General features: G+C 40.4%; 1 protein-coding gene across 7 annotated transcripts in view; it reads left to right on the top strand.

Moving 5' to 3' along the window:
• fz (frizzled) overlaps window positions 1–14,310 on the top strand; it is a 737,734-nt gene that overhangs the window by 253,682 nt on the left and 469,742 nt on the right. The window contains exon 6 of one of the 7 annotated variants that reach the window (XM_067792101.1): window positions 10,132–10,172. The exons of the other annotated variants lie outside the window; for them this stretch is intronic. Coding sequence (XP_067648202.1) covers window positions 10,132–10,157 — 26 coding nt within the window. The 3' untranslated portion in view covers window positions 10,158–10,172. Of the gene's footprint in view, window positions 1–10,131; window positions 10,173–14,310 lie in introns of those variants that run through there. 7 annotated transcript variants of the gene reach the window in all.

The following is a 14,310-nucleotide window of genomic DNA, read 5'->3' as shown; positions in this document are numbered from 1 at the left end:
ACATATATTACGTATTTTTCTTTCAATAAATTCGTCTATACATTTATCTTCTTTTTTAATTCGTATATATTCTTCAAAGGTATAATGAAAATAAGGTATGGGAGAAAAAAATTTATTATAATCTTTTTACAATAATAAATTATAATCTGAAGTTAAAGGGTCGAAACTCTTAGAAGATGACACTATGCTGTTGCACAAGCTGGGAAAGCAAATGTACAACCTCATGACACAGTTTATCGATTAAAGTTTTTGTTATCAATTGAGTACCAAAGTGCAATATCATACATCATAACGAAACAAATAAAATAAAACTTCGGCACACATAAAACACATTACAAATTTCACAACACGTATTGCCGAAAAAGATTTGGAACCAAAAAGAGGTAAACATTTTAAAAAGGGCCAAAAAAGAGCTAGGAACTAAACCGCAATTTTTGGAGCTAGACGCAAAAAAAAAGGGCTAGATCTAACTCCAAAAGCACCAAAATGGCAACACTGGTGCGAATTCACTGCATTGACTTCCGCGCTCATTTATTTGATTTTTTTCGCTTTGTGCCTTGCTCTTTTTATTTGGCAAAGTTGTAGTTGCATTGCGACCTCTGTGTATTTGTGTTGAGGTGAGCATAGCCGAAATTTATGTTTGCTCTTTTATTTGGTCGTCATTGACGCATACATTGGAAGGGGGACGGGGCGGGATACTCGCAGACCTTGTGCTGAAATAACTTTTACATTTAATAACGAGACAAGATTATATTCCCCAGAAAACTCACTGATAACACTCTACTCTATTACTGGGCGTAAAGCAGGGTCAACCACGTACATTTCTTGACGTCGAGGGAGTTTTCAATAATCTATTGCTTACAACGTGTCCAAGAGATGGCGCTATAGACTCGAGCAGCTACTTGAGACCGACCCAGCCAATTTTATCTAAACCGCAATACCTCAGATAATAATTTCGGGCTATCGGGAAGTACAAGAGGTGCAAAGGACGGTTGGTTATAGGCGGAGATGCAAATGTGCACCGCAGTCTCTATTTCGTAACATATTGTAAACCAATTTGCAGATAGCACTGCTCTACAAAATTAAACTTTTTTCTAATTTTTCCAAAAGGAGCTTTTCGGCCGATAAATAAAAAGACAAAAACTTTTGTTTTTTCTTATTCTCCTACGCGTTTCGATGTTTTTTATAACATCTTCATCAGGGAGTCTGGTTTATTCTAATAAAACATAAAACGAAAAAACAAACATTAAAAAGTTATTAATAACTAACATCAAGCAATAACATATTTTCCAACAGTTCACTTAAATTTAACATAATACAATAACATTTGAACTGCAATTTAGTCTTTAGACGTAACATTTAACATAAAACGTTTACCTTTAACATAAAATGTTTCCTTTTTACATGTAACATTTATTAACAAAAACGTTCATTCAACAACATACATATATATACAAACTAGCACAATTAAAATTTTCGACTGCGTCCATTGCCTCGTCCATTGCATTTGATGGCAGTTGTGTATGCGCCGTTTATATTATTTACGTCTTCTTTGAAGTTTACCGTCTTCTCTATTTTTTGTTGTATGCGTAACCCTTCGAGTGTTAGTCGCGTCCTCTCTCTCCTCTCTATATCTAAAATCTTAACATTATCGAAGTCCGCTGTATGGCATTTGTTGGTTAGGTGCTCAGCAATAGCAGTAGTCGTTTTCATATTTTTCGCATCTGATTTGTGCTCACTAATTCGGATGCCCAATGATCTCTTCGTTGTACCAATATAAACTTTTTCGCACACTTCTCCTTCCTTTCCGTTGCATTTTATTTCGTAGACTACATCGTGTTGTTGTTCCTTGTTAATTTTGTCTTTTGTTTGTGTAAATATTTTATTTAGTGTTTGGTTTGGTTTATGTGCTAATGTTATGTTGTTGTTTCGCATAAAATTTTCCATTGATTTGTTGTCCGTTAGTCCTGGTATGTATGTTACACCTGTATATAGTCTCTTATTGTTTTCATTATTCAAATTTGCATTGTTGGTTACATTGTTAGTGCTGATTGTTTTTATTGTTGCCAGCCATGTGTCTATTAATTTATTAGGGTACGCATTTTTGTATAAAATATTTTTAATTTTTCGGTTGTTTTCAGTTATGAACTCCTGATCACTTAAATCGCGTACTTTCCTTATAAAGTTGATTGCCGTGTTTCTTTTTTGTATCCATGGTTGATTAGAATGATAGTTAATTATTCGCGACGATGCTACAGCTTTTGCATACCAATTCGTTTTCAACTTTTTATCCGATTTTATTATTTCCATATCTAGGAAGGCCAATTTATTTTCTTTCTCTTTTTCTACCGTGAATTGGATTTTTGGGTGTTGTGCGTTAAAAGTTTTTAAAATTTCTTCCGCGTCCTTTGTTTTAATTATTGCAAATATATCGTCTACATACTTATTTATGTATTTGATATATATATCCCTGGATTTGAGCTCGGTGATGCTGTCGTCAAGTATTTTGTCTAGCACTATATCTGCTACTGTAGGTGATAGGGGGTTTCCCATAGGCATTCCGTATACTTGTTGGTAGAATTTGCCGTCGTATGTGAAATAATTGTTGTCCCTCAAGCAGAATTCCAGGCAAGTTTGGAACTGTTTATTTGATAAAGTAGTGTGTTCTTTTAGTTTTTCCCATTTTCTCATTATTGTTCGAATGGCTAATAGTATGGGAATGTTTGTGAAGAGGGAAACTACATCAAACGATATTAGAATTTCATCTTCCGCTATGTTAACTTCTTGGAGGTTGTGTTTTAATTGGAGGGAATTTTTGACATTGAGGGTACCACATATTATGTTTTTTAAGGTCTGTCCAATGTGTTTTGAAAGTTTGTAGCATGGTACACCTACAGAAGATGAAATCGGTCTAAGTGGAGTTTGTTCTTTATGGATCTTGGGTAGTCCATACAATCTTGGCGCTGTAGCCGCAGTGCAAGTAAGTTGCTTCTTAAATTTTAAAGATATGTTTCTCTGCTTGTAAATGTCATTTATGATGTTGTTGTTTTTCCGTACTAGTTGTTGTGTAGGATCAGTTCTTATTGTTTTGTATGTGTTTTTGTCGCTTAGTAGTTGTTCCATTTTTTGTTTATAGTCTACCTTGTACATTAGTACTGTTTTGTGTCCTTTGTCTGCGGTTGTAATTATTATATTGTCTTTATGTTGTTTCACGAAGTTCTTAGTGTCCTCGAAAACCTTCAATATAAGCTTATCCTTCGGAGTGTTATGGAGTTTGTTCTTGTAGGTATTTATTTTTGTAGCCACAGTGCATCTCAGTGCGTCTTTTTGTCTCTCATCTTCAATCCTTTGAATGCCTTGTTCAATGTCAGCGATCAGGTGTATGGGTGAAAACGTTTGCCTAGAAACTGGCAGTGCGAATTTTTTCCCCATTGACAATAACCAACGGCTCTCTGGGGGTACTATTATGTTGGTTTTGTTTACCAGCCAGTCCTCATTGGTTCGTAAGCCGAACATTCCAAAATTTTTCTTAACATGATTTTGTAATTTTGAACTGAGCTGTTTCTCTGTGCTGATGGCTATTTTTTCTGTGATCTGTTTTTGGTTCGCCAATACCGAACTAAAATCTTCTTTTTCTAATCTCTTTTTGAGGTCCTCTCTAATGTGCCAAATGTCTGTACTTACAATTTTTATTTGGATGTTTGCTTCCTTTATTTCTAGATTTAAAATTTTCCATATAAATTGTTTTTGTATTGTCTCCATTTCTTTCCTTGTCTTATCCAATTTAAACCCATTAACAATTTTGTTTGTCTTACCCTTTAAGTGTGCAGGCATAATTCCGAAATCTTTACATCGGAGTAAAAATTTTAGTCTTTGTTGTTGCTTCGTAAGTTTTTTGTTGTTTTTATGATATAGTTCGTGGAAACATTTTATGTTTCGTGGTCTCATCGTACTTAAATTTCATATGTTTGAAAAAGTGCTTCATTTTATTAGTTTTATGTTCTACAGGTGCTTCGGTTTAGCTCTCCGATTATTTTATTATTAGTGATTTTGGGCCAGAGTATAGTTTTTATTAATTTTTCCAAAAGGAGCTTTTCGGCCGATAAATGATGTTAGTTATTAATAACTTTTTAATGTTTGTTTTTTCGTTTTATGTTTTATTAGAATAAACCAGACTCCCTGATGAAGATGTTATAAAAAACATCGAAACGCGTAGGAGAATAAGAAAAAACAAAAGTTTTTGTCTTTTTATTTATCGGCCGAAAAGCTCCTTTTGGAAAAATTAATAAAAACTATACTCTGGCCCAAAATCACTAATAATAAACTTTTTTCATTACCCTGGATCACCACTATTTTTTTTTTATTTGCTATAGTCCCCTAATTATAAAAATGGTCGAAATTTAAAATTCTATGGATACATGTTTTTTTGTTTGTTTTTTTGTTGTCTAAAATTTTCCTTTTTTGAAAAGGGAGATCCATTGATTTTATCATATCTCGGGAACGGGTTGTCCGATTTTGTTGGAGAAAACAGCTTATTATAGCAAATGAAATTACCTTAAAATTGTTTAAATACAATTTTTTTAAATACTTAGTGGTTTCAGAGTTATTTGCATCGCATTATAAAAAAATCGATTTTTTGTATTAAAATTTTCCAATTTTTTTTCTTCTTTAATTCGTAAAAAATCGAAAGAGACAAAAACTTACAACTTTTATGAGATGATCGTAAAACTGTGAACATTCCAAATAAGGCAAGCTTTATTTCTAGAAAATCCATGGATAAACGGTAGGTAGGTTGAACTGGCCGGTCCATGAGGACCTCACATAGACTGATTGAGTCCGTAGTGTTACCAGAAGTTTGTTTTAACGACCAAACTGAAAAACCCTATCAAAAACCAGGACTTATGTTATAAAATAACTCCGTCCTCCTGGCAAATACTAAAAGCTTCCTAGGACTTAAGCCACTTGCTGCTTCTAGATCTGACAGCTGTATCACTCCTAATAGCTGGAGTCTTAGCCTGGCAAGTGCAGGGCACGAGCACAGAACGTGCTCGATTGTTTCCTCCTCCAACCCGCACTTCCTACATCTGCTATCACTGACCAAGCCTTGTTTAAAGGCATGTGACGACAGCAGGCAGTGTCCAGTCAGAATACCCGTCATGAGTCTACAGTCCTCTCTTTTTAATGATAGGAGCAACTGTGTTAGTCTAAGGTTGTAAGACCTACACATAATCTTCGACACTTTACAGCTCCGCGCTTGAACCCACGCCTTTCCCGCTTGGTCGATCATGTGCACCTCTCGACTTCGCTCAATCTCGCCCAATCTAATTGGGACATCTACGGAGCAAGCTGCAAGGGATGCGCCCCTTTTAGCTAGTTCGTCCGCTTTTTCATTCCCATCTATTCCCATATGCCCTGGGACCCAATATAGATGTATGCTTCTCCCTGTCCCGATTCTCTCCAGAGACTGCTTACACTCTAACATGCATTTAGATGCTGTGCTATGCGAGATTATTGCCTTAATTGCTGCTTGACTGTCAATATAAAAGTTAACACGGTTGCAGCTTAAGCTATTCTCTTCCAAGGTTTCTACTGCTTTGGTTACGGCTAATATTTCCGCTTGGAAAACGCTACAGTAATCCGGCAGCCTGTATGATCTGCTTATTTCCGGATCAGCGCAGTATACCGCAGACCCTACTCCTTCCACTACTTTGGAACCATCGGTGTACACATGTATCGCCTCGTCCGCCATTTGCGCACCCTTGCGCCAACCGTCCACCTCTATTGTGGCCTTAAGATCTCCCTCGAAGCGCAGATAGGGAATCATGTAGTCTGTTCGTCTTGTGATTGATGACGCTATACTACTATGACCATATGGTCGGCGCTCAAGCTGCCCCGAAGCACCGAGCCTGGTTGCGGTCGTTAACGCTTTGTTCTTTCTACAGGTGGGATGGAAAATGGCATACAGTGCAGCCGTCGGGGTTGTTTTCAGGGGTCCCGTAATGCTAAGCATCGGTAGTCTGCATACCCCCTCTAATTTTTTGAGGTATGTTGTTTTTTGTGTGGCTTTCCACCAAACAAGAACTCCATAGTATAGAATAGGGCTTACAATCGCTGTAAAAACCCAATGAGAAAGAGAGGGCGATAGGCCCCACGTACACCCCAGCATTCTTTTACATGCATAGAGTGCCGTTGAGGCCTTCTTGACCCTCTCCTCCACGTTGAGCTTCCATGACAGCTTACTGTCTAGGAGGATTCCTAAATATTTTGTGCAAGGCTCTCCTGTAAGGTCAAACTTCCTAAGGCCTGGTCCAATTTGGGACCTTGTACCTCTTTGTAAACAAGACCATATCCGTCTTCTCCGCATTGACTTTCAATCCGACATTAGATGCCCAGGTATGAATATCGCGAAGCGCCCGATCCATCAAAGAACTAATCGTTGGAAGGCACTTTCCACTTATGACAATTGCAACGTCATCTGCGTAAGCCGTAAGTTTTACGGGTCCCTCATCGAATTGCCTGAGCAGTTGGTTGATGACCAGCGTCCACAGCAGAGGTGATAGCACCCCTCCCTGTGGAGTGCCCCTGTCCACTGATTTCGTGGCCTCGTATAATCCCCAATGTGATGTAATCTTCTTGCAATTTAACATGCAGCCGATCCATCTGATTAAGGCAGGATGTACTTTAAAGTTATTAAGACCATCCATAAGCGCCCATTTTGCAACATTATTGAAAGCCCCGGCAATGTCCAAGAAGACTCCTAGAGCATACTCCTTATATTCCAGGGATTTCTCTATGCTTATTACGACCCTATGCAATGCGGTGTCTACCGACTTGCCTTTGGTGTACGCATGCTGTGTTGTGGAGAGCAGCTTTTCATCCACGTTGGACTTTATGTACACATCTATCAGCCTCTCAAAGGTTTTGAGCAGAAACGATGTTAAGCTAATGGGTCTATAATCTTTGGGATACACGTGACCGATCTTCCCCTCCTTTGGTAGAAAAGCTACACGAGCTGTTCTCCAAGAGTGCGGTACATGATTCAGTCGTATGCACCCATCGAATATTATTTTAAGCCATTCCACGACCGCCCTACTTGAGACTTGTAGCATGGCCCGGAATATACCATCTGGGCCCGGCGATTTAAACTTAGAAAACGTCTTCACTGCCCACTCGATCTTGGTATTGGTCACCAAGCCCGGCACTACTAGCTCCGTGATCGAAGTGTGAGTGATGTCTGCTGGCTCCTCTAAACCGTCTCCCGATGGGAAATGTGTATCGAGAAGCACCTCAAGGGATTCCTCACTATTACGTGACCATTCCCCGTTCTCTTTCTTTATTAGTCCCTGGACTATGTTTCCCCTTGCTAGGACTTTTTCAACCGTGCTGTTTCGCTGGAGCACTCTATGTCCGTACAGAAACTTTTCCATGAGTTTCTCTTCGACCTGGTAATTTCACGCTTGTAGATCCTCAGTAGATCCCTGTACTCGTCCCGACACGCTTCGCTTTCCGCGGTCGTTGCGAGCTTAAACATTTCTTTTACCTGTCTTCTTAGAAGACTCAGGTCATTGCTCCACCATGGCGTCTTTGCTTTTCCTCTGAATCTTCTTAGAGGGCAAGCTTTGTTATACGCAGTCATAAGGGTCCTTGTTAGGAATTCATTCGACTCCTCCAGTTCCTCTACATTAGCAACCTCTTTGGGTTGTCCCAGTTTTGTTTCCACATGTTTCTGGAATTTAGTCCAGTTCGTTGACCTAGGGTTTCTAAAGGTTCCTCCCTTCTCTACCCTCTTTAGGGGGATGTTGAAGCTGATATACGCATGGTCGGAGAAGGATGGTCTATCAAGAACCATCCAATCACACCTTGATATCTCACGCTCGGAGCTCAATGTAATATCCAGAACATTGCTGGATGTTGGACGACTGTATGTAGGGACATTTCCCCTGTTGGCTATCTGCAAATTGGTTTGCAGGATGTAACAAAACAGGGATTCGCCTTTCTCCAACCAACCGCCCTTTGCGCCCTTCCTCCTGTACTAGCCTTTTGCACTCCATCGGTGGGACCTCCGCAATATGGGCCATGTAGCAGGATGCCAGGATAAATGCCTGCTTGTTCTTTTGCTCAACGGCCACCGCTACGAGATCCTCAGTAGTGTATTTAGGCAGCATATATGAATGCAGATGTTTCCTTACCATTATTACAGCTCGCACCCGTCCTTCCGTTTGCGCGTAGTAAACGCCAAACCCGCGCGCGCTAAGTCCAGAAACCTTTCCTCCCGATGAGAGCCACGGCTCCTGGATCAGCGCCACGTCAAACGAACCCTCCTCAAGGGTTAGGAGTTCGCTCGACGCCACTTTACTGTGTTGGAGGTTTATCTGTAGGACTTGCAGCACCATTGGGCTGTTTGTCCCCCTCCAGCACCTTCGTCGTCCTCCCCTTTCCCTTTTGGTTTAGAGTATTCGAGTCCCCTTCAGCCTCTCGTGACTGTTGTGCAGGGTGTTCCTATCTGCGAGTCACAGCACCATTTAGCGGTTGGTCATCTTCTAGCACGTTCGTGGTAACGTCGGGGACCTCCACCACCACCTGTCTTTTTTCCCTTAGGCTTTTGAGGTCCTTTTTGACTTCGCCCACCTCTAGCGTGTTAGGGTTTTTATCCTCGGGACTTCTTTTCCTGAGTCCATGTAAATTTTGCCAGTGCCAAAGGACATTTTACCAGGCTGCGTGTACAAAATATCCTCCGCCTGCTTGTTTATTTGGAAGATGTAGAACTGACCATCCTCGGTAGGCCGAGATACAGTAAGTACCTTCCAATCCTGTGTCGGTATGTTCAGATTCTGATTCTGCAGAAGTCGCAGTGTATCCTCCGACTTCATCACGCATGGTATCCATACCTTAACTTTGGGTACCGTGGGGATTTGCGCTTTATCCACTACCTCAAACCGCGCGTTCGTGCCTTACCTTTGGAGGTTTGGAACCACTTCCTCCAGCCACCACAAGCTCGCGATGTTGTCGCACGCTATCATCTTCACACCATTATACCATCCCCCCGAATCAAAGGTTGGAAGGGGCTTACTTGGTTGTTCCCGCATCATCTTAAGCATTAAGCTAATCAACTCCCTTTCCACAGATCTCCACCTTTCAGTAGTCATTTGTCCGAAAGGTCTGCTACGATCAACCAGCGCCACAGTCAGTGACTGCTATGCCACATCACTCATCTTCTCGGGAAAAGCAGGAGTCTTAGTGTTATCTCCCTTTGGCACCTCCGACAAATCCGGAGTCTTAGCGTTAACTCCCTTTAGCGCCTCCGAGAAAGCCGGAGTCTTAGCGTTATCTCCCTTTGGCTTATCTCCTACTTCCTTAATTGGAACTTCCCTCTGACTCGAAGTAGTTGCTACCTCGCTATTGGAGCCCATCTGTCTTACAGCTTTGGGCCTACTTGTCTTGTCTATGCGACTGCCCTGCCTCGCGGCTCTAGGACTGGGTCCTTTCTGCCTCTTGAAAGCAGGCTTGTCGCCTTCCGCCGAACATTGCCTTTTCATTCTGTCATTCGACGCTTCTTCCTCCTCGTACCGGTTGCAGAACCGAGGGTTTCTCGCAGCAAACCTTTTGAACTGCCTTCGACCTACTTCTACCGCTTCATGGGCCCATTCCAAGCGCTCGATCTCCACTTCTGTTGTGTCGACCACTGCTCCCAAGCGTTGTACAATTCTTAGTGCTGCACGGTACTGCGAGAGAGCTCTTTTACTTCCTCTGCTCCGTACCCCGTCACCGACATCCCGCCGCCCTCGTATGAGGCGAAACGGCGTAGATGTCAGTCCTAAACAGCTCCGCCTCATAGTCGGGCGCTATGGAGTTCGGCTAAGCCCTCACACCAACGACAAGGTGCCTACCCTAGTGAGGGCCATGGATAAACGGTAATATTATTAACAATTAAGTGAATGAAGGGAAAAAACGTATTTTTAATATTTTTGTTTATTTAGCTATTTAAGATACCTTTATTAAAGAAATTCTACAAAATTTAGTACTTGAAATATTTAAAAATAGTTTCTACCTTTTACTTGTCTACTGTAATTTTCTGAATTTGATTCTCGTATAAGAAACCAATTATAATCCCCCTTCATATTTTCGTTCCAGAATCCTTGATAACGCTCCTCCATTGACTTAAGTTGTTGGTGAAATCGTTCTCCATGCTCGTCACTGACATCACCAAGATTTGAAGGGTAAAAATCAAAATGGGAGTGTAAGAAATGCATTTTTAGAGACATGTTTGCACCTGAAATTATATGTATATGTAATTTAGAGGTTGCAATTATGATGAATATACAAAAATCATATCATATTCCTACTTACCGATTTCCTAATAGTTGGTAGTAAATCAGAAATTATTTCCTTATAATTTGGACCTCGATTATTTCCTAAAAAGTTTGAAACAATCAGCCTAAATGAGTTCCAAGCAGCGTTTTCATCGGGTGATAGTAACGTCTCGAATGTTGAGCTCTGTAGTAGTTTTCGGATTTGTGGACCATCAAAAACACCTTCAGAAATTTTTGAAGCGGATAATTTTGGAAATATTGTTTGAATATGTTTGAATGCTTTTTCATTTTTGTTTAGCGCATTAACAAAATTCTTGACTAACCCAAGCTTGATGTGTAATGGCGGAAAAATCACATTATCCTTTTTTATTAGAGCAGCATATTTTATATTGTGTGTGCCTACTTCGTGATTGGTTCTTGCTGGCCAGTCCTTCCTTACATAATGTGCGCTTCGATCTCGGCTATCCCAAAGGCAAAGGAAACAACAATGTTTTGTGTAACCACCTTGTAGTCCAGTTAGTAAAGCTACCACTTTCAAGTCGCAACATATTTTCCAATCGTGTTTTTCATAATGAATATATTTTAAAAGATTGGACATGGCTTCATAAGTCTCCTTCATATTTACGGCGTGTGCGATGGGTATTGATGACTTCTGATTGCCATTGTGCTTAAGAAAAATTGACGGGGAAAAATTTCTAGAGTGTCATTATGGAATTTTCTCATTTCTGGCGATGCCCGTAGTAAGCTTTAAAAAGACAAAGTTGCGCAAAATGTCATACCTAAATAATCTGTTTGTCAAAAACAATAATAGACTTGATATGCAAAATTTTCGCTAAATTGGGTATTTTCACTTTATTGTCAATAAAATCAACATTTGTTCATGTATTTTCACGAAATAAGGTTTCAACTATTTATAATGTTTACAGTTTTAAGACCGTGAAATAAAAATGGTAAGTTTTTAAAACGTTCAATTTTTTATGAATTTTTGAAAAATAAAAAAATGTTCGATTTTGCAAAAAAAAAATTTTTACATTTTTATGTGAATAACTCCACAACCGTCGATCATATAAAAAAATTTTCTTGTCAAGAGAAAATTTTGCGGTGAATCCACTGGTGTTTCTCTCAACGAATTCAGATAAGTAATTTCCAAGATATGATAAACAGCCCGATTCTAAACAAAATTCCGTGCGAGTTTTTTCCCTTCTCCCATTCCTCGTATTCTAAATAAAAATTCCTTGTGAGTTTTTTCACTTCTCTCTTTCCTCCTATTCTGAACAATGTTCGAAAAAGCGGAAACCGGTTATGCGAGGAAAGTAGGTATTATGAATGTGAGGGAGAGGGAGATTTCTCTGCCGTGTCATAGGAGTTTTTTCACTAGGCAAATTAAAGGGAATGCATCAAAAGAGTTAAAGGAAATTGGTTCTTTTAAGAAAAAACACTTATTTGTACAAATTTGTGCTAAAATATGTATTTACATTCTACCACAATATTTCCACTGTTAATACAACAACAACCACTATATTCATTATTTTAAGTCGAAAAGTATATCATAAGCAACGGAAGAGCTCTTCGTATATTTGATGCAGCCATGCAGAAATTGCGCAAGGATTTTTAAGAAGGCTTAAATAGATTTTGGTATATGGCGAAAGGCGAACCCAACTCGACTTGGCCGCCAGAAAATTGCTTTGCAGAATGAATGCATGCAACTCCGGCGGATTTGTGCTATCCCGCCGTCTTCTTCTTCTTATGCTCCTCTGTTGATGTTGCTGTGGCACCAATTCATTACTTATTCCAGTGAATACCACATGAAATACAATAATGTGCATTGTTTATTATTTCTTAATTTCAAACAAATTCGCAACAATAATTAAACTTTTCAATTTTTTAAACAAAATAAGAAATGCGCAACGAAATTTCAAGTGACAAAACAGCTGACTTCGAAAATTCGAAATTCCTATTCCCCAATTATTTTTCTCCCTAGGAGAAAAGAATTGGAGGAATTTTTCCGCGGGAATAAAAAAAACCGCGAAAACAAAATTCCGCGAGAAAATTTAGATTTGGTCTGAAAATAAAAGGAAAGACCTCTGTGAAAATTCGTGATTTTAGAAAAAGGAAAAAAAAAATCGTATCAATAGAATTTAAAATTTTGGGTGTTTTTGTACTTAGGGGGCCATAATACATCGAAATTAAATAGCTAGACTTCAAAGTAATTTCTCTTGTTGACTAGTGTAGCCAACAGGGGACGTGTCTCCACATACATATGTTTGTCCAACATACGCAATGTTCTTAATATTACATTGAGTTCTGAACGTGATATATCAAGGTATGCATGGATTGTCCTTGCAAAACCATCCTTCTCCGACGATGTGTATATAAGCCTCAGCATCCCCCTAACTAGGGTAGAGAAGGGAGGAGCTTTTGAAGAGTCTAGGTCAACGAACTGAGCGAAATTTCAGAAACATCTAGAAACAAAACCGTAGGAGTCCAATGAAAAGAACTTGCCTTTTAAGAAGTTTCAGAAAAAAAGTAGAGCCGCCATGGTGGAGCAATGAGCTGAAAACTGCTCTTGCATCTTACCTACCTAAGGCGGGGTAGGTCGGGCATATGTATCCCAAAAACTACAGGCTTGCTAATTTAACACCACTTTTGCTAAAAACGTTTGAGACGCTGAGAGATGTGTACATAGACACTTCCGTGTCTCTGTGTTCGCAGCGAACCAAAGAGAACACAAAATGGCGGTCGTCGAAGTGGACGAGAATATTGGCAACGTCCTACGTAAAAGAAGTAAAATTCCTATCGGATGGTTACAATTCCGGATCAGAGAGCGAGCAGAAGTGCAACGCTGCTTTAGGTGTCTCGGCTACGGGCACCGGAAGGCTGACTGCGAGGGTTCCGATAGGAGTAACGCCTGCTGAAAGTGCGGGTAAAGCAGCCACAAAGCTTCGGCCAGTACTGCAGCTCCAAAATGTTACCTGTGTAATTCACAGAAGCTGGATCAGGTTCCTGGATTGGTACCATGCAGTATTTTCAATTTTCAGATTAGTTTTATCCTAGGCAACCTAAACCGAAGCAGGCTTGATGATGAGCTACTACAACAGTTGGCCTAGACCATAAATCTAACTGCGTTATCATCAATGAACCTTATAGAGCCCGAAAAGATTGGCACATAGACGACACCGGCACCGCCGCAATCTGGATGGCAGATGCAAACGCCAATATTGTGATTCATGTTACCGGACAAGGCTACGTCCGCGTAACTACGAATAATACCACAATAGTAAGCTGCTACTTGTCCCCGAATGACAAACGTTCAGGGACAAGCTTGAACTTATTGAAGACGACCTGAGGAACTTAACTAGTAACTTGGTTGTGGCGGGAGACTTTAACGCAATAGCATTCGAATGGGGAGTGCCGCAAACTAGCACCCGTGGAAAGTTAGTCCTTGAGATGGCAGCCAAGCTCGGTTTGAACGTGCTCAACACTGGCAAGACCCCTACATACCGAGAGCCAGGCTTTGGATACTCGACCTCCGATATAACACTATTATCAGAAAGCCTGCTGTTTACCGCTTCTGGACGGAAAGTTATAGAGGAGGTGACTGGCAGCGATCACAACTACATCACGTTCTACCTTACTTATCCCGTAAAAATAGCATGGGACGCATCCAAGGTCGACTGTGCCACATTTTCCTCATCAGTACTGGCGGACGCCCGATGGATAATCAACAACTCCAGTGTGACGGAAGAGACGGTTGAAAAGACATTTGCTACGCTTGCAATCTCTCTAAGCCACTGAGAGGTATGAGGAGGGGTAAAATCAGGTATATTGGTGGGAATGCGAAATCGTGGAGCCGCGGAAAATATGCCATAGGATGCAAAGGCTAGTAACCCGCGCGCGCGGCAGGCCTTGGGCTCTAGAAAAGTTGGAAGCGTACAAAGGAGCGACGAAAGGTCTTAGTGCTGCCATTAAACAAAGCAAGCTTACGTGCGGGAAAGCGCTT

This window comes from Eurosta solidaginis, chromosome 5 (genome assembly GCF_040869045.1).
Source record: "Eurosta solidaginis isolate ZX-2024a chromosome 5, ASM4086904v1, whole genome shotgun sequence".
NCBI classification, from domain to species: domain Eukaryota; kingdom Metazoa; phylum Arthropoda; class Insecta; order Diptera; family Tephritidae; genus Eurosta; species Eurosta solidaginis.
Note: the sequence above shows the minus strand (reverse complement) of the source record. Positions and strands in the feature narration are given on the sequence as shown.